This window comes from Equus przewalskii, chromosome 25 (genome assembly GCF_037783145.1).
Source record: "Equus przewalskii isolate Varuska chromosome 25, EquPr2, whole genome shotgun sequence".
Taxonomy (NCBI): Eukaryota; Metazoa; Chordata; class Mammalia; order Perissodactyla; family Equidae; genus Equus; species Equus przewalskii.
Genome location: NC_091855.1, coordinates 22248672 through 22271093, shown reverse-complemented (window position 1 = coordinate 22271093; position 22422 = coordinate 22248672). Strand labels below are relative to the sequence as shown.

The following is a 22422-nucleotide window of genomic DNA, read 5'->3' as shown; positions in this document are numbered from 1 at the left end:
AAAGAATTGTCTTTGGAGCTGGCAGCGGGGATTAGGAGTGGGAAAAATGAGAGGAATTCAGAGGGCTTGCAGTAGGTTTTCTCGAACACGATGAACAAAACTGACATTAACCCTGTGGTAGGTACTGAAGAAATTTGCCTAGGGCGAAATTCCTGCCCACCCCCGTGCATTGCTGGTGGGAATGTAAAATGGTGCAGCCGCTGTGGAAGACGGTATGGCAGTTCTTCAAAAAATTAAATGTCGAATCACCATAGATCCAGTACTCCAATCTGGGTACATACCAAAGAGAATTGAAAACAGGGGCTTGAACAGGTACTTATATACCAATGCCCCTAGCAGCATTATTCAGAATAGCCAAAAAGTAGAAACAACGCAAATGTCCATTGACTTATGAATGGATAAGCAAAATATACATGCAGTGGAATTTTATTCAGCCAAAAAGAAACAAAATTCTGATAGATGCTACAAGATGGATGAACCTTGAGGACTTTATGCTAAGAGAAATAAGCCAGATCCAAAAAGACAAATGTCGTATGATTCCATTTCTATGGAATACCTGGAATAGTCAGATTCAGAGAGACAAGTAGAATAGTGGTTACCAGGGGCTGGGATAAGGGGGAATGGGGAGTTATTATCTAACGGGCACGGAGTCTCAGTTTGGGATGATAAAGTTCTGGAGATGGATAATGGTGATGGTTGTACAATGTGGATGTACTCAGTGCCACCAAACTGTAGACTTAAAAATGGTTAAAATGGTAAATTTTATGTTATTTATATTTTACCACAATTAAAACAAATTTCCTCCCTGCCTTTTTTTTCCATGGCACCTCAAATTTCTGAAGTTAAATAAAAGCGTTTTTAAGCCTTCGGTTCCCACATTTCAGAATAAGGTTCTGTATACACTACGTGGTTAACCAAGTCTGAATGGCTCTGACTTGATCTGTTCACCTCTTCCCTCATGTGTTCTCTACCTTTAGGGAGAACTAGACCTGGAAGCTTCCAGTCTCTTTCTGATGGTAGGCATCGACTCTCTTCTCCTGATTGCTGTGGGAGCTGTTCCTGATTTGGGATATGGTCTGGGGAGTCATGGGAAAGGGTGGTAATTATGATGATTAGATGAAGTTTCTTCTGAATCTACCATCAGTATTAGAGAAATTTTCTGATACTGAGTAAGGAGGATCATTCTGGCTACAGGGGCAAGGAGGGACTCCTAGGGATGCTATTTTTGGAGAGGAACCGAGATCTCCTTTGGGCCATAAAGGTACCTTGGGAGCCCATAAGTCAAAAAATGTGTGAGAAGGAAGCGGTAGAAGAAAGGAATGACAAGAAGATGATGTCCTTCTGAACCAGCTGCCTGTTCTTTTTCAGCTTTGTCGGACACACCTGCCAAAAGCTATGCTCCAGAGCTGGGGAGACCCAAGGGGGAGTATAGGGTGAGTTACGTCTTACAGCGGTGTCACACTTTACACACTGTAGAATGCTTTGATGTATGCAATCTTGTTTGATCTTCCCAACTTTTTGAGTAGGTATTATTTTAACCCCTTTTATAGATGAGAAAACTGGATTTCTAAACATTAGGGCTTACCTGTGGTCTCACAGCTAGTAAATGGTAGAACCTGGATTCAAAAATCTCTATTTTCTGATTCAGTCCTAGCACTCTTGCCTATTATGCTGTCTTTTAAGTTTTTTTTTTTTGAGGAAAATTAGCCCTGAGCTAACATCCGCCACCAATCCTCCTCTTTTTGCTGAGGAAGATTGGCCCTGAGCTAAAATCCATGTCCATCTTCCTCTATTTTATATGTGGGACGTCTGCCACAGCATGGCTTGATAAGCAGTGTGTAGGTCCGTGTCCTGGATCCAAACCAGCCAACCCTGGGCTGCCCAATCAGAGCTTGCAAACTTAACCGCTATGCCACCAGGCTGGCCCCCGGAAGTTTTTGATCATCCCTGTGGCCTGAAAACTTGGTGGAGCTCATATTTCCATGAAGCGCATAAAAAAACAAATTGATTCATGAGGAAGAAACTATATCGTAATGTCCAGAAAAGGAACATTTCTCCCTCTTTTCTTCTTTTGACAAAGCCATTAACAGAGTCCTAAATATGACTAATTGCATCTTGGGATTGAAGTCTTAAACCAGTAGGCACAGGATGACTGTTTTTGTCAGGCGGTTCATTCCCTCTTTGATCCACCTCCTGCTTATATTGTCGCTGTTGTAGTTCTTTCAGAAACTCAGAACAAGACCATCCCAGTTCTTCATTTTTTTCATCCATTCCGTCCCACAAAATGTCTCCTCTTTAGGGACTAAGACCGTGAGTTTGAGGTGAGGAGCTGGCACACTGATAATTCACGTGTTGCTAATATTCCAGGATTACAGCAATGACTGGAGCCCCAGTGACACAGTGCGACGCCTCCGGAAGGGCAAGGTAAGGCCACTGGAGAGAGAATTCTTAGGGAATTTTTTTGGAAACTGGCCAGCTTGTTCCATAGGGGGGATTTCTCGGCCTCTCTCTCCAGTTCTATTTATTAAATGAAGTGGCTTTCAGGAGGAAAATAAATCCGCTAAGATGGAAAGTGAGCTGCAGAATTTGTGATTCTCCAGGGTTTAGCGTTGCTTTGATCAGGTAGTGGGGAAAGAGTGATGGATGAGACGGAAAAGTACCTTTCAGAATGAGAACGATCTTTTACGTTTACGTCTGTGATCCATTGTGAGTTAACTTTTGTTTATGGTATGAGGTCAGGATTGAGGCTCATTTTGTTCCCATGTAATTCTCCATTTGTTCCAGCACTATTTGTTGAAAAGACTATCCTTTCTCCTTGAATTACCTTGGTGCCTTTGTCAAAAATCAATTGACCGTATATGTGTAGGTCTATTTCTGGACTCTTTATTCTAGTTCATTTGTTTGTCTATCCTTATGCCATTACCACAGCCTTAATTAAATGTAGCTTTGTAGTAAATCTTAAATTAGGTAATATGAGTCTTTCCACTTTGCTCTTCTCTTCCAAAATTGTTTTGGCTATTCTGGATCCTTTGTATTTCCATGTAAATTTTAGTAACAGCTTGTCATCGTCTGCAGAAGAGCTGCTGGGGTTTTGATTGGGATTGCTTGAATCTGTAGATCAGTTTGGGGAGAATTGATATCATGATAATTAATGGATCAAAATGGATCATAGACCTCAATGTAAGTGCTAAAACTATAAATTTCCTGGAAGAAAATATAGGTGAAAATCCTTGTGACCTTGGATTAGGCAAAGATTTATTACCTGGGACACAAAAAACATGACACAAAAAAGAAAAAATTGATAAAATGGACTTCATCAAAATTAAAAACTTTTGTTCTTTGAAAGCACTGTTAAAATGAAAAGCCCACCACCATAGCTGGGAAAAAATATTTGCAAAATACATGTATTATAAAGGATTTTTATCTAGAATATGTAAATAATAAATTATCTTCAGTAATAAGAAGATAGACAATCCAATAAAAAATTGGCAGAAGATTTGATCAGTTAAATCACAAAAAAGATACATGAATGGCCAATAAGCACTTGGAAAGATGCTCAACATTATTATTATCAAAAAAAGGTGAATTAAAACTGTGAGGTACCAGTAAACAGCCACTAGAAGGGCTAAATTTGGAAGTATTGATCATACCAAGCGTTGGGAGCGTGTGCGGAACTGGAACTCCAGTAACTGCGAGCAGGAGGGTAAAATGCTAAAAGTACTTTGTAAAATAGTCTGGCAGTTTCTTACAAGTTAAATATACCCTTAATTTCACTCGTAGACATTTACAATCTAAGATAAATGAAAACATATGTTCATACAAAGATTTGTACATAAATGTTCATAGCAGCTTTATTCATAAAAGCTCCAAAAGTGGAAACAACCCAAATACACATCAGCAGGTAAATGGATAAAGAAATTGCGGTATGTCCATACAATGGAAAACTACTTACCAGTAAATAGGCACAAACTACTAATACTCACCACAACACATAGGTTCATCTCAGAATCATAATGTTGAGTGAAAGAAGCCAGATATAAAAAAAGCAGGCAGATGTTGTATGATTCTATTTTTATGAAATTCTAGAAAAGGGGAAACTTTAGTGACTGGAAATAGGTGAGTGGTTGCCAGGGGCTGTGGATGGAAGGAGGGTATTGACGTTAAAGTAGACAGGGAAGTCTGGGGTGATGGAAATGTTCTGTATCTTGATTGTGGTAGTAGTTACATGAAATTATATAATTTCAAAACTCACTGAACTCTGTACTTAAATAGGGTCAATTTTACTGTATGTAAATTATACCTCATTAAAAAGAGAACAAGTAATCCCTCTACCCACTGACTTGGGTAAGACTTCATCACGACATTGGCGTCTTCTCAGGCACAGGCCGAACCAAAGAGGGTGTGGTGGGAGTCTGCTCTCACAGAGTGCTAGGGACCATAGTGTAAAAATAGACTCTCCCTGGGGACATTTCCTTTTATTCTTGCCCATTCTTCAGTATTCACTGACAAAGGAATATAGGAAATGGCCTTCCTTGCACACTAATTCTGTTCTTATCCCGCCAGGTCTGCTCACTAGAAAGATTCCGCTCCTTACAGGACAAGCTACAACTCCTAGAAGAGGCAGTAAGCATGCACGATGGAAACGTCATTACTGCAGTGAGTTGTGGGTTTCGTTTGTTGTTGTTTTCATTAGTTTCTGAAACTCCAATCAGAATAGACTCTAACATTTTAGGTTAAATGTCAGGTAAAGATCCTGGATTCCCTTTTGAAGTGTAGGAGTCTCGGTAATATGCATTCTAAGACTCAGTTGGCAGGACGTACGTTGTGTGTTGGACTCTTGATTATGATCAAGAAGCAGTAGGTTGGCTGCTCTGTGTTCTAAAAACTAACCTGAGGGAGGAGAGATGTGAGAGCAGTCTCTCTCAGAGGGAGGTGTCTCTCGCCAGTGTGGACACGGGCATGTGGACTCCCAAGACACAGCTCAGTCCCAGATATCCATCACCTGTCTTTCCATCGCATAGAGAAATCTGTTATCTGGACCTGCAAAGATTCTCCTGAGTTGCTGACCTCAGTCTTAGACACCAGGTGTTCAGGGCAGGGCTTTGTGTTTGAAAGGTTGCACAGGGTAATTCGTTCTTTGTTCTTTTTTCCTGTAGGTTCTGATCTTCCTGAAGAGGACGCTGAGCAAAGGTGAGCATGGTTTAAAGGAATTCTTCAGTCTGCAATCTTCAGTCCTGCATTTGAGGGGAGAATGGCACGTGGCTTTCATACTAGAATTCGCCAGTGTCGAGTGTGCTTCAGAGACGGCTGGGGTGGCCTGAGACTTCAGAGTACATCACATGTCTGAGGGCAGTCGTCATCCTTTGGTGTGATAACTACATTAACTGCAAACCCCGCCTAATTTACTGGACAGACAGATGGCTGTGTTGGTTTGAGGAAGTCAGGTGATGCTAAGTGCCTGCTGTTTGGGTTGATGAGAACTGAAAAGCTGACTCAATGGCTAAGAGTTGCCCTGAGCCATGGAGTAGGTTGATGGTGGAATGAGTCTTAGGGATGGCTACCATAAAAAACCCATTCCTAGCCTCTGATCAACTTTGAGGAGTTAACATTTGGAATGTGTGAGGAGGGAGACCAATTTTCACTTGAGTCATAGGCTTTAATCTTTCCCCACCTAACTTCTTCCTGCCAGAGATCCTCTTCCGAGAGCTGGAGGTGCGACAGGTTGCCCTGCGACATCTCATTCACTTCCTTAAGGAAATAGGGGATCAAAAGCTGCTTTTAGACCTCTTTAGGTAAGAACTGATCATCTGGCCCATAAAGTTTATCGAGTACTTTGTTCAAAGCCCTCCAAGGGATACAGAGAAAGAGAAGACCCTGTCCTTTTTTTCTGGAAATGGTTTTTAGACAAGATACTGAAATGTGATAGAACAACTAATAATACACCATAGGTTGTGATAAGGTTACAGTGTAGCTGGTGGTTAAGGATCGGGCTCTGCTTGGCAGGCCATGGTCTCGTAGGCGTCCCACATATAAAGTAGAGGAAGATGGGCACGGATTTTAGCTCAGGGCTAATCTTCCTCAAAAAAAAAAAAGAATCAGGCTCTGGAGTCAAACACACCTGCATTGAATACTGGCTCCCCTTGGTTCAAAGAGTGAGCAAGTTACCCAACCTCTCCAAGCATCAGTTTGCCCATCTGTAAAACAGAGATGATGATACTTGCCCCACAGGGCCATTATGAAGATTAAAAGAGTTAATGTTGTGAAAAGCACTTGGCATAATGCCTGTTCCATAGTATTAATATTTATTAAGTATTTTCGTATAAAAGACCTAGAATGAAGGTATTTTTTGTATCACTTGGTGCCCAGTGATGGCAGTGAGAAGTACAGTGGAAGAGCAGAAGAAGAAATGATAATTTTCAGTCAGGATACCCCAGGAAAGCCTCATGGAAGCAGTTAGGAATTGATTTGGGGCCAGGAGACTAGGTTGGATTCGGATAGGTGGAGAAGTAAGAGCATGTCTGCTGGGGGCTGCGGGAGTGGGGAGGGGCGGTGTCTTCTCTTGTGACTTCCTTCCCTATCTCATTCCGATCAGTGGGGACCATTTCCTACCCTTAGAGTAAAATGGATGTGTATTATGTCCTTTCTTCAATGTCAGGGAAGAGGTTGGAACCTCTCTTTAGGCTGACATGTGGCACATGGTAACTCCAGTGACTCCAGTACAGTGATGAGCTGCCCTGAAGACTCAGGTGGGGAAAGCAGGTCACCTGGTCAGGGTCAAGATTACAGATGGTTGGCCAGGAATTTGCAGAAGACGTTCATCAAGGCAGGCTATTCGCTCCCTCCCTCCCTTTCTTCCCTCCTTCCCAGTGAACAAGACTTGATTAAGCATCACCTCTATTGCCAAAGCAGTGTTGTTAATTATAGTGGTCCATTCAAAGTAAGAAGGAATCAGAAGACAAAAATCCTTGTGCTCCAAGGCCTTACTGCCTTTTGGGGTAGACAGAACACATTGTATACTGTATGTGAAAACAAGAGAGAACAAGAGAGAAAATCTGTTTCCAAGATTGTACTGCCAGAGAAGAGTGCTTTAATCTTTCCAAAAAAGGGAAAAAACCGTAAGATTACTGTGGCCTAAGGTTTTGTGGAGGCTCTGAGCCTTTCTGCCAGACGTGGTAACATGACAAAGTTATTAGTGCCCTGTAAGGCCTTCTTGTCCTTGCTTTTCGCTCAGCTAGAGAGATGAGGGGAGCAATGACATCTGATCCACCGTGTGTTTTCAAAGGGTTGCTGGTGGTAGAAAGTTTAAGAAGAGAAGGGCTTATCTTGTGTATGGAGGCAAATGAGTTTGACTTGTGTCCTCCTAGAGCAGTCATCCTCTTTTGTGAGGTTCTGCTGCCACACGTCAATAGATAAAAATGCCCTGCTGCCTTCTGCTTCCTCCCAGGTTCCTAGATAGAACAGAAGAGCTTGCGGTAAGTGTGGCCTTTGTTTCACTTGGGGACCTATTTAACTGAAATCTAAGCCAAAACCCAGGCTCCATGACCCCAGTAGCATTGAGCTATCTCCTTTCCTTTGGTATTGATTGTATCCAGAAGAGAGGGGCATCTGGGAAGCCTGAAAACTGAATCCAAAGGATGTACTGTTTTGTTTCTTTCTGTCTGCTCTTTTGATTGGGCCCATGAATAAATATTTTTTTGAATAAATGAATGAAAACTGGCCTGATAATTTGTAATTTATTTTTTAGTTTCTAGTCACTTTCAATTCCTGGTTTATGGGAGCTTTTGGGTTTTGGCTTCTAATACTAAAGAAAATTTTGAAGGCTAAGAGGGATAAGAAACCAGATATAGGTCAAGAAGGAAGATAGGTCCAGGTGGTGGTGCACCCAATACACATTTTGGCTGAGAGCTCACTGATCGGGTATTAAAATGGACTTTTGGCAGATTTTTACCATCATGGAATGAACTCTTGGAATACGAGAATAAATCTGAAATTTTACCAAAAATTTAATTGTATTATTGAAACTTTAGTGATCCATTTTTAAAAGTTTGACATTATAGTGCAGGCATAAGAATTTCTCAGTGCCAGCAATGGCAGGATTGCTGCCTGCACATTTGTGGTGATAGCAATGCTCATGCTCAGCTGGCACATTTAATAATATTGTGACCTTCTTTGCCCAGCAGAGGATAATTCAGGAGAATGTTTTTCAGTAACATTTTGTAAAAGGAACTTGTACTTCCTAATACTTGAGGCATGGTCAAATCTCAAAACTCCTTTATCTTAATCAACTGAAAATGATTGGCAATCTGTAGTAATCATTTTGAAAAACTTTTGTTTACATTTTTAATCTCCATAGGTTTGAATCTATGAGGAATTTTCTTCATACAGCATTCTTACAAAGTTTTTTTTTAAGTTCGATTAGTGAAAACAAATATGTTTTGGGTAACTCATTTTTATCTGAAACTTTCTTATTTTCTTTATATTCTCTATTATGTTTGAATTGAAGATGATTTATCTTGCACGTTGTATATAAATTTGGAGTTTTCCAACCTCATAAACTTTGGAAGTGGCAAAGCTCATAGTCTGCTTTAGTTTTTCCTCATAGAATATGAAGATTTCCCAAGTAGGACTTTTTCTTGAAAGACTTAATGCCAAAAAATTATAGCTCTTAAAGGTTACTTTCTTTACTATTAGGAATGATTATATACTATATATTTTATATCAAATATTTTACAAAGATTAGATTATGATATAATGTAATCTCTTTTATTCTGTTTTCTGTTATTTACATTTTTATACACATTTCTTGGCTCTAAAAGGATATACTGTACTTCCTAAAGCCACTTCATTCTCTTAATATTCATATTAACTGTCAATCTGTTTATTTTTTAACTCTTGGAAAGTTTTCAATAATTATATGTAGAATTACAACTTTCACAATCATTCATTATTGCATCATTTAAACTTCAGTTCATTTTTTACTTTCAAAATACAAAGCCCATCAGATTTTCTTTTGGCGTTACATGTGGAAGCTGTAGTATTTGAATGTGAATATTTAGTTATCAACAGTGAATCAGAGTGACGTGCCCTATTCATGTTACTGGCATTGTTAATTGTTAGATATTTATAGGATCATGCTACCATTGATCATGCACGAGGTCAAGGATGCCACACATAACGTTGAAGTAGGCATTTAGCTCTTCGGCCTTTCCAAGTCTCAGACTGAAGCAAACGCTGGTTTTGATTAAATACTGAAGCTAAAGCCAAACTTCAGAGTAAAGCTGGGTGCTCTGTCTACGTATTGCTTCACTGTAGGTCAGCGCTGTCCAGCAGAGCTTCCTACAATGGTGGGAATGGTCTATATCTGTGCTGTCCGATAGGGTAGCCACTAGTCACATGTAGCTATTGAGCACATGAAAAGTGACGAGTGAACTAAGAACCAGTGCAACTGACAGGTCATATGGCCTCTGGTAAACAAAGAGAAATTAGAAAATAAGAAGTTTCTAATTAAGAAATTTAATTAATTTAAATTTAAATATAAACAACCAAATGTAGCTATTGGCGACTGTATTATATATTGCAGTTATAGATAAACCAAAGAGTGATTTTTGCACCACTCTTTGCCCTTCCTCCATCCCCTCACCCAATCCACGCCCAGAAGGAATCTCTGATAGTGAAGAAGTTAGTTTTTAAGCATGGAAATTCTACTTACAGAGCTACCTCGCCCTTCTAAGGAGACAGAATAGCTCAAAACCTTTCTCTGTTTTTTGTAGCTATCCCATTATCGAGAGCACTTGAACATTCAGGACCCTGAGAAACGAAAAGAATTTCTTAAGACCTGCATTGGGTAAGTATGGGGGAGAAATCTTTTTAAGTATAAGTACTCTTACATGGAGGAATTAGGAGACTAAAAGAAAGTGGAATGGAAAGATAGTTGAAGGGAAACGCTAACAATGGATCATACAGCATCATTAAAGATTGTCTCATTCACTGGTTCCAAATGCTGCTCCCTAATAGAGTTTTCATTGATTGGTGATAAATTGAGAAAAATAAAGACAACATAGAGAGTTTTTTCTTTTTCTTTTTTTTTTTTTCAAGATTTTATTTTTCCTTTTTTTCCCCAGAGCCCCCGGTACATAGTTGTATATTCTTAGTTGTGGGTCCTTCTAGTTGTGGCATGTGGGACGCCACCTCAGCATGGCTTGATGAGCAGTGCCATGTCCGCGCCCAGGATGCGAACCGGTGAAACCCTGGGCTGCCACAGCAGAGTGTGCAAACTTAACCACTCGGCCACGGGGCTGGCCCTGAGAGTTTTTTCTAAAGCTAAATTTATTTAATTTGAATGACTTCATTGTATCTGGGATATTTTTCTCTCCTTTTTTGGTAGTAAAATGGGTTGTAATTTTTTTTTATCACCTTCTATACTAAAATAAAAAGTTGGCAACACTTTATATATTTTTTTCAATATTACTAATTCTTGAAACCTCAAAGCTGAAGAACCACTGATTCAGTGCAAGCTTTCATCCAGAATATAAATCCCTGTAAAAACCAGCCCCACATATTCTTCCAGTGATGGGGCGCTCACTGCTCTTGGAAGCAGCTCATTTTATTGTTGGACAGCCTTCATTATTGGAAAGTGCGTCCTTATGTTGAGCTGAAACTTGCTTCCCTGGATCTTTCCAGACCCGTCTAGCATCACCCAGTAAGTAGGGTGTGTGGCAGTAGTGCCAGGTCCACTGCTCCAGGGTCAGTGTTCTCAGTTGTTTCAGTCATTCCTCATGCAACATGATTTCTAGGCTTCACATTTACAAATTTGTCTCTGACAATACAGTCCTTAATTTTAATGTTCCAAATAACTGAGCTATGTCATATGGCCTCTAGTAAACAAAGAGAAAAGTTAGAACAGTGAAATAACTGGAACTATTGCTGTCTCCCTTTATCTCTTCTAACAAGTGGCTGTGGCTCACACTTATCTGTGACAGTATAATTGAATTTTCAGAATTCTTCCCGGAATGAGTAAAGTAGGGGAATAAGGCAGCACTTTCTAAAGGATAGATCTGTGAGCTGGGAGCTTAAAATCTGGCTTGTGTTCTGGGGCTTACCCATTGACTTACCATATGACTGTTAGGCAAGACACTGTTTGTCCCTCAACTTCTTCATCAATATGATGTACTGTTTAAGATGGGACCCTTGACATTTGTGGAGATCTTAACCAATCTACAAATGTACCACCATGCCATGTAATTTAATTTTACCTTATTGCTCTGCAATAAAAAATGGCTAACAGATGTAAGTGCCCCTTAAGGAGAGTTAAGTATTGACATTAAGCAATGACATGAACCACAGTGCTTCCCTGGGATGTGTATGATGGACAGTTCACTAGGCCCACTCACTAGCTAATGTGACTCATTCACCAAATGTTCCAACTCCCACAATGAGAGGATTCTAATTAATTCCTCAGCAAAATCACTAATGACTATAGGTGTTTTATGGACCTTCAGGATTCCTCTTGAATTGGCAAAACCTTAAATACAAAATCCCAGCCAAAGATGTACTGTACTTTCTGCTTTCTCTCTCTCTGCCTTTCAGGGATGCTGTAAAGGTGAATTGAGATCAGATTTGTGACGCACCGTGAACCTCTTATGCTTACAGTAGTGATTTAGTTTAGCTGGGTTTGTTTCCTATTTGAGTGGAGAAAGAGGCACTAACCTTCTGGCCCTCTGTCAGTTTGCCATTTTCAGCAGAAGATTCTGCACACATCCAAGACCATTACACGCTCCTGGAACGTCAGATCATTATCGAGGTGAGACTCCTCATCTCTGCATTTTCTGCTTCAATGCCCGTGCTCAGTGCATTCAGCATGTAGGAGACTTCTACGCTCTGCCTGTATATGTCATTTCCTGTTACAATCCCTGAGAGCCTTTCATTTTCTCTCTCTACATGATAGCTCCCTTCCCTCCATTGTTCTCAGGCATCCCTTTTCTTCTCATCTGCTTTTAAGTTGGAAGTATTTCCTCTTCATCCCGGAACTCTCATTTCCTTGCTACTTCTCTGGTCTTCCTCCATCTAACTTGTCATCATTTTATGAATTTTAAACTCCCCTGGGCTATGCTAGGCAATTTCTTTCTTTTTTCCTTCTTTGCCTCTAGGGTAGGGAACAACTGCTGTAGTATTAAAGGTTTCTCTCCTGCCTCTACTCCATGGACATTGTTCTTTTTCTCCACTTGGCTCACTCTGCCACAGGCAAATGACCGACATCTAGAAGCAGCGGGACAGACTGAGATGTTCCGGAAGCACCCCCGGAAAGCTTCCATCCTCAACATGCCGTTAGTGACGACACTTTTCTACTCCTGCTTCTACCATTACACGGAGGCTGAGGTACAGGCACAGTGTGAAAGAAAGATCCCGCACACCCTCCCTGCACGAGAGGAGCTTAGTTTGAAGCCAGTATTTCGATGTACTCTGTGACCAATGGGTGCATGTAGTTCTCGGAAATCTACCTAGAATCTCCCTTGGCCCTCAGCAGGGGTGAGCCAAGAGGGGAAAAGGTTTGTGAGGCCCTGCGTGGCTTCCAGTGAGCTGGCAGACTAGCATAGCACATTCCGTCTCACCAGTGCTGGTCCCATGGCAGCCTCTGTTCAAAGGTCCATAATTTCAAATGGATTCGCACCATGTAGAGAAGAACAGCAGGTGTTAGGCATCTGTAGGTACTTTTTAAAAAAATTTTTTTGAAGAAGCTTGAATTTAATGATCAATGATCATAGGTGGACATGATCCTAATGATCATAGGATTAGCATAAAATTGGGAAATACTCCATACCTATCCACTCCCGTTAAGCCGGGTTGTGGTGATATCCAGTTAGACCCAGTGGAGCTTTTCTCTTAAATTAATTTCTGGGTTTAAATGGTTACAGAGTGAAGTGTAGAATGTCTGGGTGATGGACTAGAAAATGGGAGATTGGGTGGTATTTGGGCAAGTCAGTAGCACTAAAATTCCTTCTCCACTTTCATCCTAGGGGACATTCAGCAGTCCGGTCAACCTGAAGAAGACATTTAAGGTAGATAGAAATGGGTCAGTGTTTGGTAACAGTAATAGTAACTACATGGAGTGGATGTTGCTTTACTGTACCTGCACAGTAAGTCCCTCGACGTTCGAGGTCCAAGGTAGAAGGGACCGAGTTCGGGGGAAGGAGAACGCCTCGGCTGGGTGGCCTGCAGCAGTGCGGGGACCGGGAATGAAGGCGTTCTTCATGACCTGAGCGATTTCTGGATTGTAAGGGGTGGAATCAACACCAGGGAGTATTTGTGCCTCTCTTCTCCAGAAGTCTTGAGCACCTCCCCCGCTTAATTTCCCCTGGTCTCTGTGTTCTAGATCCCAGACAAACAGTATGTGCTGACAGCCCTGGCTGCTCGCGCCAAGCTTCGAGCCTGGCATGATGTGGATGCCCTCTTCACCACAAAGGTGAGCCCTGGACTGTTGCGTGCTGCTAACGCCACGGAGTTACCGTCTTGCTGTCCCATGCCTCACAGGAGTCTTAAGTTCCAGTTACTGCTTTACAGTTCCCCCCCTACTTTTCATTTCCCCAAATTTCAAACCTAAAGAAAAGTTGAAAGAATAGTATAATGAACAGTAATAGTCTTTATCTACTTCACTAATTTATTAATATTTTTGCCACATTTAGTTTCTCTTTTTCTATGTTTTCTCCATGCGTATAAGAAAAAGAGAAAGCAAATATGCCTTTTTCTTTGCTGAGCCACTTGAAAGCAAGTTGCAGACATCATGACACTGCTCCTTAAATACTTAGCATTTTCTCATTCGTAACCGCAATATTACCATCACTCTCAAGAAATTTAACATTAATATAGTAATATTAGATGTAGTCTATATTTAAAATAGCTCTTTAGGGGCTGGCCCCGTGGCCGAGTGGTTAAGTTCACGCGCCCTGCTTCGGCACCTCGGGGTTCTCCAGTTCGGATCCTGGGCAAGGACATGGCACAGCTCATCAAGCCATGCTGAGGCGGCGTCCCACATGCCACAACTAGAAGGACCCACAACTAAAAAAATATATATACACAACTATGTACCAGGGGTCTTTGGGGAGAAAAAGGAAAAAAAAATAGCTCTTTAGCGCTGTTTTGTGTTCATTTTTGTGTTTGCTGTCAGGATTTAATCAAAGATCTTGCATTACATCTGGTGATCATGTCTCTACTGATTTACATTTTAAGTATCCATTTTTCGATTATGGATTTGAGAATTTTCTGTTTTTCCATTTTGTTAGTTATGTAATTAGCTGTGTTAACTACCAGAGCAATACATGCGTGCGTCAAAATGAAATACTCTATGAAAATATAGAGGAAAGACTGAAGTTCTCTTCCATTGACCACCTGCTTCTATCTCACTCCCTTCCTCAAGGGAAACGCTGTTAAAAATTTGATTGGTAGCTTTCCAGAACTTTCCTCGTGAATTTACAAATACACATCTTTATATAAATATAAAGATGTAGAGGATAAGATTTTTCTACCCAGATAAGTTCATACTACAAGTATTACTAAGTAAATTGCTTATTTCATGTAACTGTGTTTCACAGACTTTTTTCCTGCGTTACTGCCTCCAGATCTAAGAACTTATTTCATACCTCTGACTCCTTTCTACCCCTTTAAGTTCCTTGACTTTTCTTTTTTCTTTTTTTTTTTAAGATTGGCACCTGGGCTAACAAATGTTGCCAATCTTTTTTTTTTTTTCCCCTGCTTTATCTCCCCAAATCCGCCCTGTACACAGTTGTATATCTTAGTTGCAGGTCCTTCTAGTTGTGGGATGTGGGATGCCGCCTCAACGTGGCCTGATGAGTGGTGCCATGTTCGCCCCCAGGATCCGAACCCTGGGCTGCTGCAGCGGAGTGCGCAAACTTAACCACTCAGCCATGGAGCCGGCCCCTCCTTGACTTTTCTGAAAAGCTCATCTCTCTTCATTTCTCTACCCCCCACCTCCCATCCATCCACTCTCACCACCATGTTATTCTGCTCTGACCATAAAATGTAGGGGGACTAGCTCAGAGTGTGTCGAGTATGTCTGGCCTAGCTACTGCTGCCCCACCTTCCTTTTTCAGAACTGGCTGGGCTACACCAAGAAGAGAGCACCCATTGGCTTCCATCGAGTTGTGGAAATTTTGCATAAGAACAGTGCCCCTGTCCAGGTAATGGTTCCTAAAGAGAGTTGGGCACAGGATCCTCTTGTAGACCTAACTTTTAGTCTCTTACTGGTCAGTGATGGTAGACTTGACCTGCTCTGGTCTTATCTTAAAGGCAACATAATGGCTGTACTGGATCTTGAGATAGAAAAGGCCAGGGAGGGAAGTTCTCCTCTGCCCTGTAGAAGTAATCCCAGATGGCTCTCTCTGAGGGATGTCTACAGTGTTTAGCCCGTGTGGAGCACTGACACACTGTTCAAATGACACAGAAGGAGAGCTCACTGAGAAAGGACATCAAGGAGAAATGGGCACAGCACTGAATCAGATCTAGAGTGTGCCTGCTGCTGGCATAAGGCTCTAGGATAAGGAGGAATGCACTCTTCCCTTCTCCACTGGGGGAACATGGAAACACTGCATGGAATCTACCTCATTTCCCATTGCAGAACTAATCCTGTGGTTGATGATGCGAGTTGGAGATGTCAGATTTTGAACTATTCTGCCTTCTTCAGAAATCTTTTTCTACCTTTTAGAGCTCTGTGTTTTATGGGTCTGAGAATGATAAGTCAGAAGTACCTCTTCCCACAGATATTACAGGAGTATGTCAATCTGGTGGAAGATGTGGACACAAAGTTGAACTTAGCCACCAAGTTCAAGTGCCATGATATCGTCATTGATGTAAGTCCCCAAGAAAGAACCCTGAATTAGACCCTCAGCAAAAAGTGGGGTTTATTCGCTGTCCTCCATCCTGAGATGCTTCCATCAGATTTGACTTAATGACAAAATGGTCTGGCAAGAGGTAGTTTGGAGACCAGCATGCCTGTATTATTTTCCCAGCCCTCTGGCTGATTTCTTTGCTTTTATAAATTTGTTGCTCTTGGAGAATTCATAGACTGAATCAAGCCACATAAGCTCTGTAGACTTCTCTCCAGCATGAAGTTCTGCAGGAGCTTGACCCCACTTTCATTTCACTATAGCCTCCTGGCCTCTTCTTGAACCTTGGCTCAAAGTGGGAGTGACAAAAAGAAAAGGGCCTTCATAGAGAAGGCTAATGGGGGTTTGTGTTGTGTGTTTTGGTGTACAGACTTGCCGGGACCTGAAGGACCGTCAGCAGTTGTTAGCATATAGGAGTAAGGTGGATAAAGGATCTGCAGAGGAGGAGAAGATTGACGCCATTCTCCACAGCTCGGTGAGCAGCTCCAGCTTACCCTCCGGCAGTCTCAGGAGACAGTTCACAAAGTAGCATCAAGGAGACATTCCCAAGGCCTGGGTTGGATTGCAGTTAGCTGAGCCACAGGGAAGTAAGGGTCTCCTGTGGGACTAAAGGTCAAAGGCACTACTTTGAGCAGGAGAAATTACTCCTGAGATGTGGGATGATATAGGGTAATCTGGGGAGCTTGGGCTGAGACTTCACTGTAATGTTCTGATAATTGTTAAACATAGCACGTAGGAGGGACTAACTGCTGGAAGTATAGAGCGAAATGTTACAGATTCAGAATATCTAGACGATATAGTTTCCTGGGGCAGGATATGACCTACCTGGGGGAAATAAAACAGTGTGGGTGAAATAGGTTTTAGCTTTTTGGGGAACACATCTGGCTAGTCTCTCGTAGCATGAAATTGCTGAGCTTTTTGTTAATGTGGAGCTTAGTTCCCCATTAGATATTTTGAGACCTACCCTAGGGTCATCTAAAGCTAGTGGGACCTGAGGAGGGCAGAACCAAAATAAATGCCCTAAATCAGGCTTGTAAGATACCGCATGGGTGTTTAATCCATCTCTGAATAATTGCTAGCTGTGAGCCTTGTTTCCCTCTGCCTCTCTGTAGGGATCAGTGAAAACTGATCATTGTTTGTTCTTTCCACAGCAAATTCGATGGAAGAATTAAGTGGCATTAGTTACCCTGAAAGCTGCCTCATTTCTTCCTTTCCTCCGTGTGAAAGTAGAGAGTGCTCTTCTGTGGGAGAGTTCCAGCATCACATCGTTTGGGCCCGTCGTCAGCAGGCAGTACCTGCTTCCTCTTGGGACAGAAGCCAGCGCCTGGGCACAAACAGCTTCAGACTGACCTTCTGTCCAAGGCCATCATCTAAGGGCCAAGACCTAAAGCTTTGACTTATGAGAAGGATTCTCTCCACCTGGTGCTCACGTGAAGGTGGGAGTGATTTCTAGATTGAGCCCATATTGGGCAAGATCTCTCTTGGTCTGAGAAACATGACTGCTCCAGAAAATAAGTCTCCTAGACTCAGAGGTACAGGTGTCATAGGGTGGCCTCTCCATTCCCTCAGCTAATTGTGACCCTGGACTTGGTGCTGAACATTGGCAGATAGCTCTGAATGAAGTCAGAACAGAACTGAAATGGCTCTCTCCCAGGGGCCTCAAGAAGGGCTGCCGGTGTTGCCAGGACCTGCTGGAGGCGCCCTCACCCCACACTGCACAGGGCCCTCCCTGTTATGACAGAGATTGCCCAGACGTTGTGTTTCTTCAGCCAGCGTCCATCTGCCGCCCCAGTCTACCCTCTGTCCAAAAGCTTGATTTCCTCTCTGACCTGCACACTGAGATGGCCTTGTGTGAATGATGAGAACATGCCCCTTACCTTTTCCTCTACTTCTCCCACCCCAGACCCATAACCTTATATGGAGCTTGGATTCAGCAGTGCTGGACAGCTCTCCCTTTATGCATAAATGTCGTTATTTTACTAGGAGCTTCCAGAAGTTTCACCAGGGCTAAACTCAGCAGCATTTTTGACTCTTAGGATATTAAGATGGAGGTTTTAGTTTCACACTTGGTTTTCAAGAGAATATTCTGTAATGCTAGATTCTTGCCCTCTACCAATATTAGCCTCTCTTCTCTGTGACTGAACTGGGTTTCCTGGACACGTCTAGTCTCCTAATAAAGCTGTTTCTTCCTTGGTGCCTTCTCTTTCTCTCCTGGTTGTTCTGTGCAGAATAATGAAATAATTGCCCTGTCTCTTGGGACCACTACAAGTCTGCCTCAGTCACTGCATTCAGCAGCCTATCAACACATGTTTGGTTTTGGAGTAACTGCTTATGGGAAAGCAGGGCCGTGTGGTTAACAGAGGGAGCACTGAGCTGGGAGACTAAAGACCTGGCCTCTTGTCCCAGCTCTACCACTGTCAAGCTGTGTGACGCTGGGTGAGTCCCTTTCTCTCTGGACTCGTTATCTTCATCTGTAATAGGAGGACGTGATTCTCTCAGAGCTTATCTATGTTCCTGTGACTGGAGTGGGTGAAGTGGTGGGAGGAAAAGAGAAGATGCTCATACGGAGGCACACGACATGCTTTAGGGCAATGTGGTTCTCACCTGGAGGCAATTTTGCCCCCAGGAGGTGTGTGTCAATGTCTGGAGACACTTTTTGTTGCACAACTGGATGGTGCCACTGGCATCTAGTGGATACAGGCAAGGGATGCTGCTAAACATCCTGCGATGCATGAGACAGCCCCTACAATGGGGAATTATCCTTCCCAAAAAGTCAGGAATACCAATGCTGAGAAACACTGCTTTAAAGGAACCAGACTCCAACTTTTGCTCCTCCTCTTTGTAATCCCCTTTGCAAATTCCAGGTAACCTCACATTTCGTTCCTTTCCTGATCATCTCTCTTGCTAATAAGGAAACAGGAGCTTAATTTGCTAAGTTGTGCTAAAGTTATTGGCTCATCTTCAGAGAAACAGTTGTAACTTTATTAACTAGTCTATCAGGGTTCATTTAGAGAAGCAGATTGCTAGGAGTCAATTGTTCCCTCTCTCTCTCGCATCTGTATGTGGGATTCATTACAGGGATTTGACCTTACTCAAGTATGGCAGTTGGTTAAACAGTCTCTGGAAGGTTGTCTTCATGTCTGGCAGTAGAGCTGGAAATCCATAGGGCAGACAGTAGGGAAGGGAAGAAGGGTATAAAGTGAGGGAGAGCAGGGACAGCCTGGAGCCCATGGGAATGGATGGGAACCTGTGTCAGTGTCAGTTCTTACTGCCTGCAACCTTGATGAAAGGGGTGTCCTGCAGAAGCTAGCTGGTGGTCTTTGTCACAGAGCTCAACACCCCTGGGCCAGGAGTGTGAGAAGCTGCGGGAAGACCCAGAGGAAGGTGTCGCAGGCTCAGCTGCTACCCCAACCAACAGAGTCACCAGCAGTTAACTGAAGTGCCTGCCGACCTTGCAAGCATAACTACAAAGTGGCTGCTGTTTCACTTCCACCCTCCAGATCTTGCACAGAAATCTTTATGCATTCTCACTGGAAACATACAGGGAAGGGAATTCTGGCAAATCTAGGTCAGCCTAGCCAACTTGACATATTACAAAGCCATAACCACTGAATCCCCAGTTTTGAGAATGTGTAAGTGAAGGATGGGCCTAGGATCCATGTTGATACAAGTTAACTGGTGCTGTGCTTGTCATGCTGACCTGGGAAGTGTTGAGCCGGTCTTTCCTTTAGAGCAGGAAACTTCACTTGCAACATTTTAGTCTAAGGAAGTGTTTGTTAGACTTGAGAACTTGCACGTGCCTCAGTTCAAGTGCTGGAGACTGCTTTTAAAGAGATTGAGAGGGTGACATAACAGCCCTCCTCTAAAAACGATTAAAGAAGGCAGACATCAAAAGTCACGTATTGTATGATTCCCTTCATATGAAATATCCAGAAAAGGTAAATCCATAGAGACAAAAGCAGATTGGTGATTGCCAGGGCCTGAGGGCAGGTGGGGAATGGGAGGACAGTAATCCCTCCTTATCCACAGTTTCGCTTTCTGAGGTTTCAGTTACTTGTGGTCAACTGAGGTCCAAAATATTAAATGGAAAATTCCAGAAATAATTTGTAAGTTTTAAATTGCTTGTCGTTCTGCGTGGCGTGATGAAATCTTGTGCCGTCCTGCTGCATCCTGCCCGGGACATGAATCATCCCTTTGTCCAGCTCCAGGCTGTACACACTACCCGCCTGTTAGTCACTAGTAGCCGTCTCGGTTATCAGATCGCTGTCTCGGTAGCACAGTGCCTGTGTTCAAGTAGCACTTTACTTAATAACGACCCCAAAGTACAACAGTAGTGATGCTGGCAGTTCGCATATGCCAAAGAGAAGCTATGAAGTACTTCCTTTCAGTGAAAAGGTGAAAGTTCTCAATAAGAGAAGAAAAAAATCGTTGTCTGAGGTTGCTAAGATCTACAGTAACTTTTATTACAGTGTATTGTTATAATGGTTCTATCTTATTATTAGTTGTTAGTCTCTTACTGTGCCTAATTTATACATTTAATTTATACAACTTTATCATAGGTGTGTATGTATAGGAAAAAACGTAGTATATGTAGGATTCGGCACTATTCACAGTTTCAGGCATCCACTGGAGGTCTTGGAACGTATCTCCCAAGGACAAGAGGGGACTCTTGTAAATGCTTAATTGGTGTAGGACTTCCTTTGGGGGGAATGAAAATGTTTTGGAACTAGAGAGAGGTCGTGGTTCCACAATGTTGTGAATGTACTGAATAGTTCATTTTAATTGGCTGTGTTATGTGAATTTCACTTCAAAATTTTTTAATTTACAAAGAGGATTAGAGATGAGTAGTTTTGAATTCTATCTCAATTTCGCCATTGCTATAAAATAGATTAGTTTTGAATATCTTTGATTTCTGTTTTTCCAACTTTATTGAGGTATAATTGACAAATAAAAGTGGTTTATATTTAACCTGTCCAATGTGATGACTTGATGTGCATTGTGAACTGATTATCACAATCAAGTTAATTAACATAGCCTCACCTCGCATGGTTACTTTTGTGTGTGTGGTGAGAACACTTAAGATCTACTCTCTTAGCAAGTTTCAGGTATGTGGTAGAGTATTAACTCCAGTCGTGTTGCTGTACATTAGATCCCCAGAACATATTCATCTTATTCATTGACTTCTTAAACACAAAAAGTTGGGGTTGGAAAAATAACTCCTTGAGTCGTGCTAAGATCTGTACGATATTCCAGTCTGCAAAAAGTCTAGAAATCCAGACGTTTTGTTGGGAAGAGGAGGGTCCCATACTGGCCTGGTGGAGCGCTCCCGGAAGCCGAGGAAGGAATTCATGTCCTCATGTTGCGGTCAGGAAAACCTCTAGGTGGGGCTGGCCCCTTTAAGACTCAGAGACTGAAGTAATCTGGTAGCTGAGGAGTCATTATGACAACTTTCTTGGGTAATTCTCCCTGGAAATGTAGTTCCTACCCTCCAGGGCCAGAAGTACTGAGGAGGAGCCATCTTCTGAGTTTGGTTGGTAAGAGATATATGTAGATGAGCTTACACATCTCTGGCTTCATGTTCTTTTTCTTGTTTTTGCTGAGGAATGTTTGCCCTGAGCTAACATCTGTTGCCAATCTTCCCCTATTTTGTATGTGAGCCACTGCCACAGCATGGCCACTGACAGACAAGTGGTGTGGGTCTGCCCCCAGGAACCAAACCTGGGCCACCAAAGCAGAGCCGAACTGAACCACTAGACCACTGGGGCTGGCCTCTGGCTTCATTTTCTAAAACCTAGATGTCCCTGCCCGAGACAGGAGACCGTGATATTTAGTTTGGGGTCTTTTCTACCCTATGGGGAAACACAGTTTAGTGAAAGGGAAGAATTTCTTTGAAGTGTGATCTGAGTGAGTGTTCAGCCCTATTTCTAAAATCTAGGAGGGAATGGAAGGGAGAAGGTCCTGGCCCAGGAGCACCTGTGAAACCCATTGCTAATGCAAATGCATCAGCTGAAAAAAGTGCCCATAGCCTATGCAGAGGAACATTACTTTGGATTTTTGTTCATGTTTTTCATGAATCCAGGTTTTCCTGATTCATGGGTAGCCAGTGCTTGGGAATCCTCCAGGCCTCAAACTCAGATGGAGAAGTGGATGAGAGCCGCAGGTCAGAACTGGAAGGGGAGAGGTGCTTTAGCCTGTCATCACGAGATCTTGTGACTTGGGCACTCACACTCTGCTCCGCAGACTCCCTCTTCTTCCAGGACAGGGAACCAAATTGATTGGTATCTGTCGCTGCAGGAGATGGTGGCTTGGAAATGGACTTGCTAAAGGACCTTGAGTCCCTGCAGTTTGAGTATGGGGTTCAAGAGGAAGACCACTGCTGGCTGTATTTGCAAGGCCGTTCTCGGGGGCTGATGATCAAGGCCTGTGCCCACGCAACCTTCTTCTGCAAGCTACTCTGTAATTTGAGGTAAGCTAGGTCTCCGAGGTCAGGCAGATGGAGAAGAATCTCACTGTGGAGAATTCAAAT

General features: G+C 42.6%; 2 protein-coding genes across 10 annotated transcripts in view; both read left to right on the top strand.

The window, feature by feature from the left end:
- VIPAS39 (VPS33B interacting protein, apical-basolateral polarity regulator, spe-39 homolog) overlaps window positions 1-18097 on the top strand; it is a 24708-nt gene extending 6611 nt beyond the window's left edge. For 3 of the 5 annotated variants that reach the window (XM_008536494.2, XM_008536486.2, XM_008536501.2), the window contains exons 5-20: window positions 978-1016; window positions 1369-1433; window positions 2368-2424; window positions 4564-4656; window positions 5157-5190; window positions 5690-5792; window positions 7445-7472; window positions 9771-9844; window positions 11725-11800; window positions 12241-12375; window positions 13014-13055; window positions 13370-13459; window positions 15105-15191; window positions 15771-15860; window positions 16267-16371; window positions 17048-18097. In XM_008536494.2, the coding sequence (XP_008534716.1) occupies window positions 978-1016; window positions 1369-1433; window positions 2368-2424; window positions 4564-4656; window positions 5157-5190; window positions 5690-5792; window positions 7445-7472; window positions 9771-9844; window positions 11725-11800; window positions 12241-12375; window positions 13014-13055; window positions 13370-13459; window positions 15105-15191; window positions 15771-15860; window positions 16267-16371; window positions 17048-17068 (1139 nt within the window). In that variant the 3' untranslated portion in view covers window positions 17069-18097. Of the gene's footprint in view, window positions 1-977; window positions 1017-1368; window positions 1434-2367; window positions 2425-4563; window positions 4657-5156; window positions 5191-5689; window positions 5793-7444; window positions 7473-9770; window positions 9845-11724; window positions 11801-12240; window positions 12376-13013; window positions 13056-13369; window positions 13460-15104; window positions 15192-15715; window positions 15861-16266; window positions 16372-17047 lie in introns of all 5 variants that reach the window. The other 2 variants (XR_011532802.1, XR_011532801.1) reach the window with 1 other exon arrangement.
- Window positions 17195-22422, top strand: part of NOXRED1 (NADP dependent oxidoreductase domain containing 1) — a 22141-nt gene continuing 16913 nt past the window's right edge. The window contains exons 1-2 of one of the 5 annotated variants that reach the window (XM_008536525.2): window positions 17195-17332; window positions 22191-22362. In XM_008536525.2, the coding sequence (XP_008534747.1) occupies window positions 17296-17332; window positions 22191-22362 (209 nt within the window). In that variant the 5' untranslated portion in view covers window positions 17195-17295. Of the gene's footprint in view, window positions 17333-18225; window positions 18333-21201; window positions 21431-22190; window positions 22363-22422 lie in introns of those variants that run through there. The other 4 variants (XM_070593280.1, XR_547529.2, XR_011532803.1 and 1 more) reach the window with 4 other exon arrangements.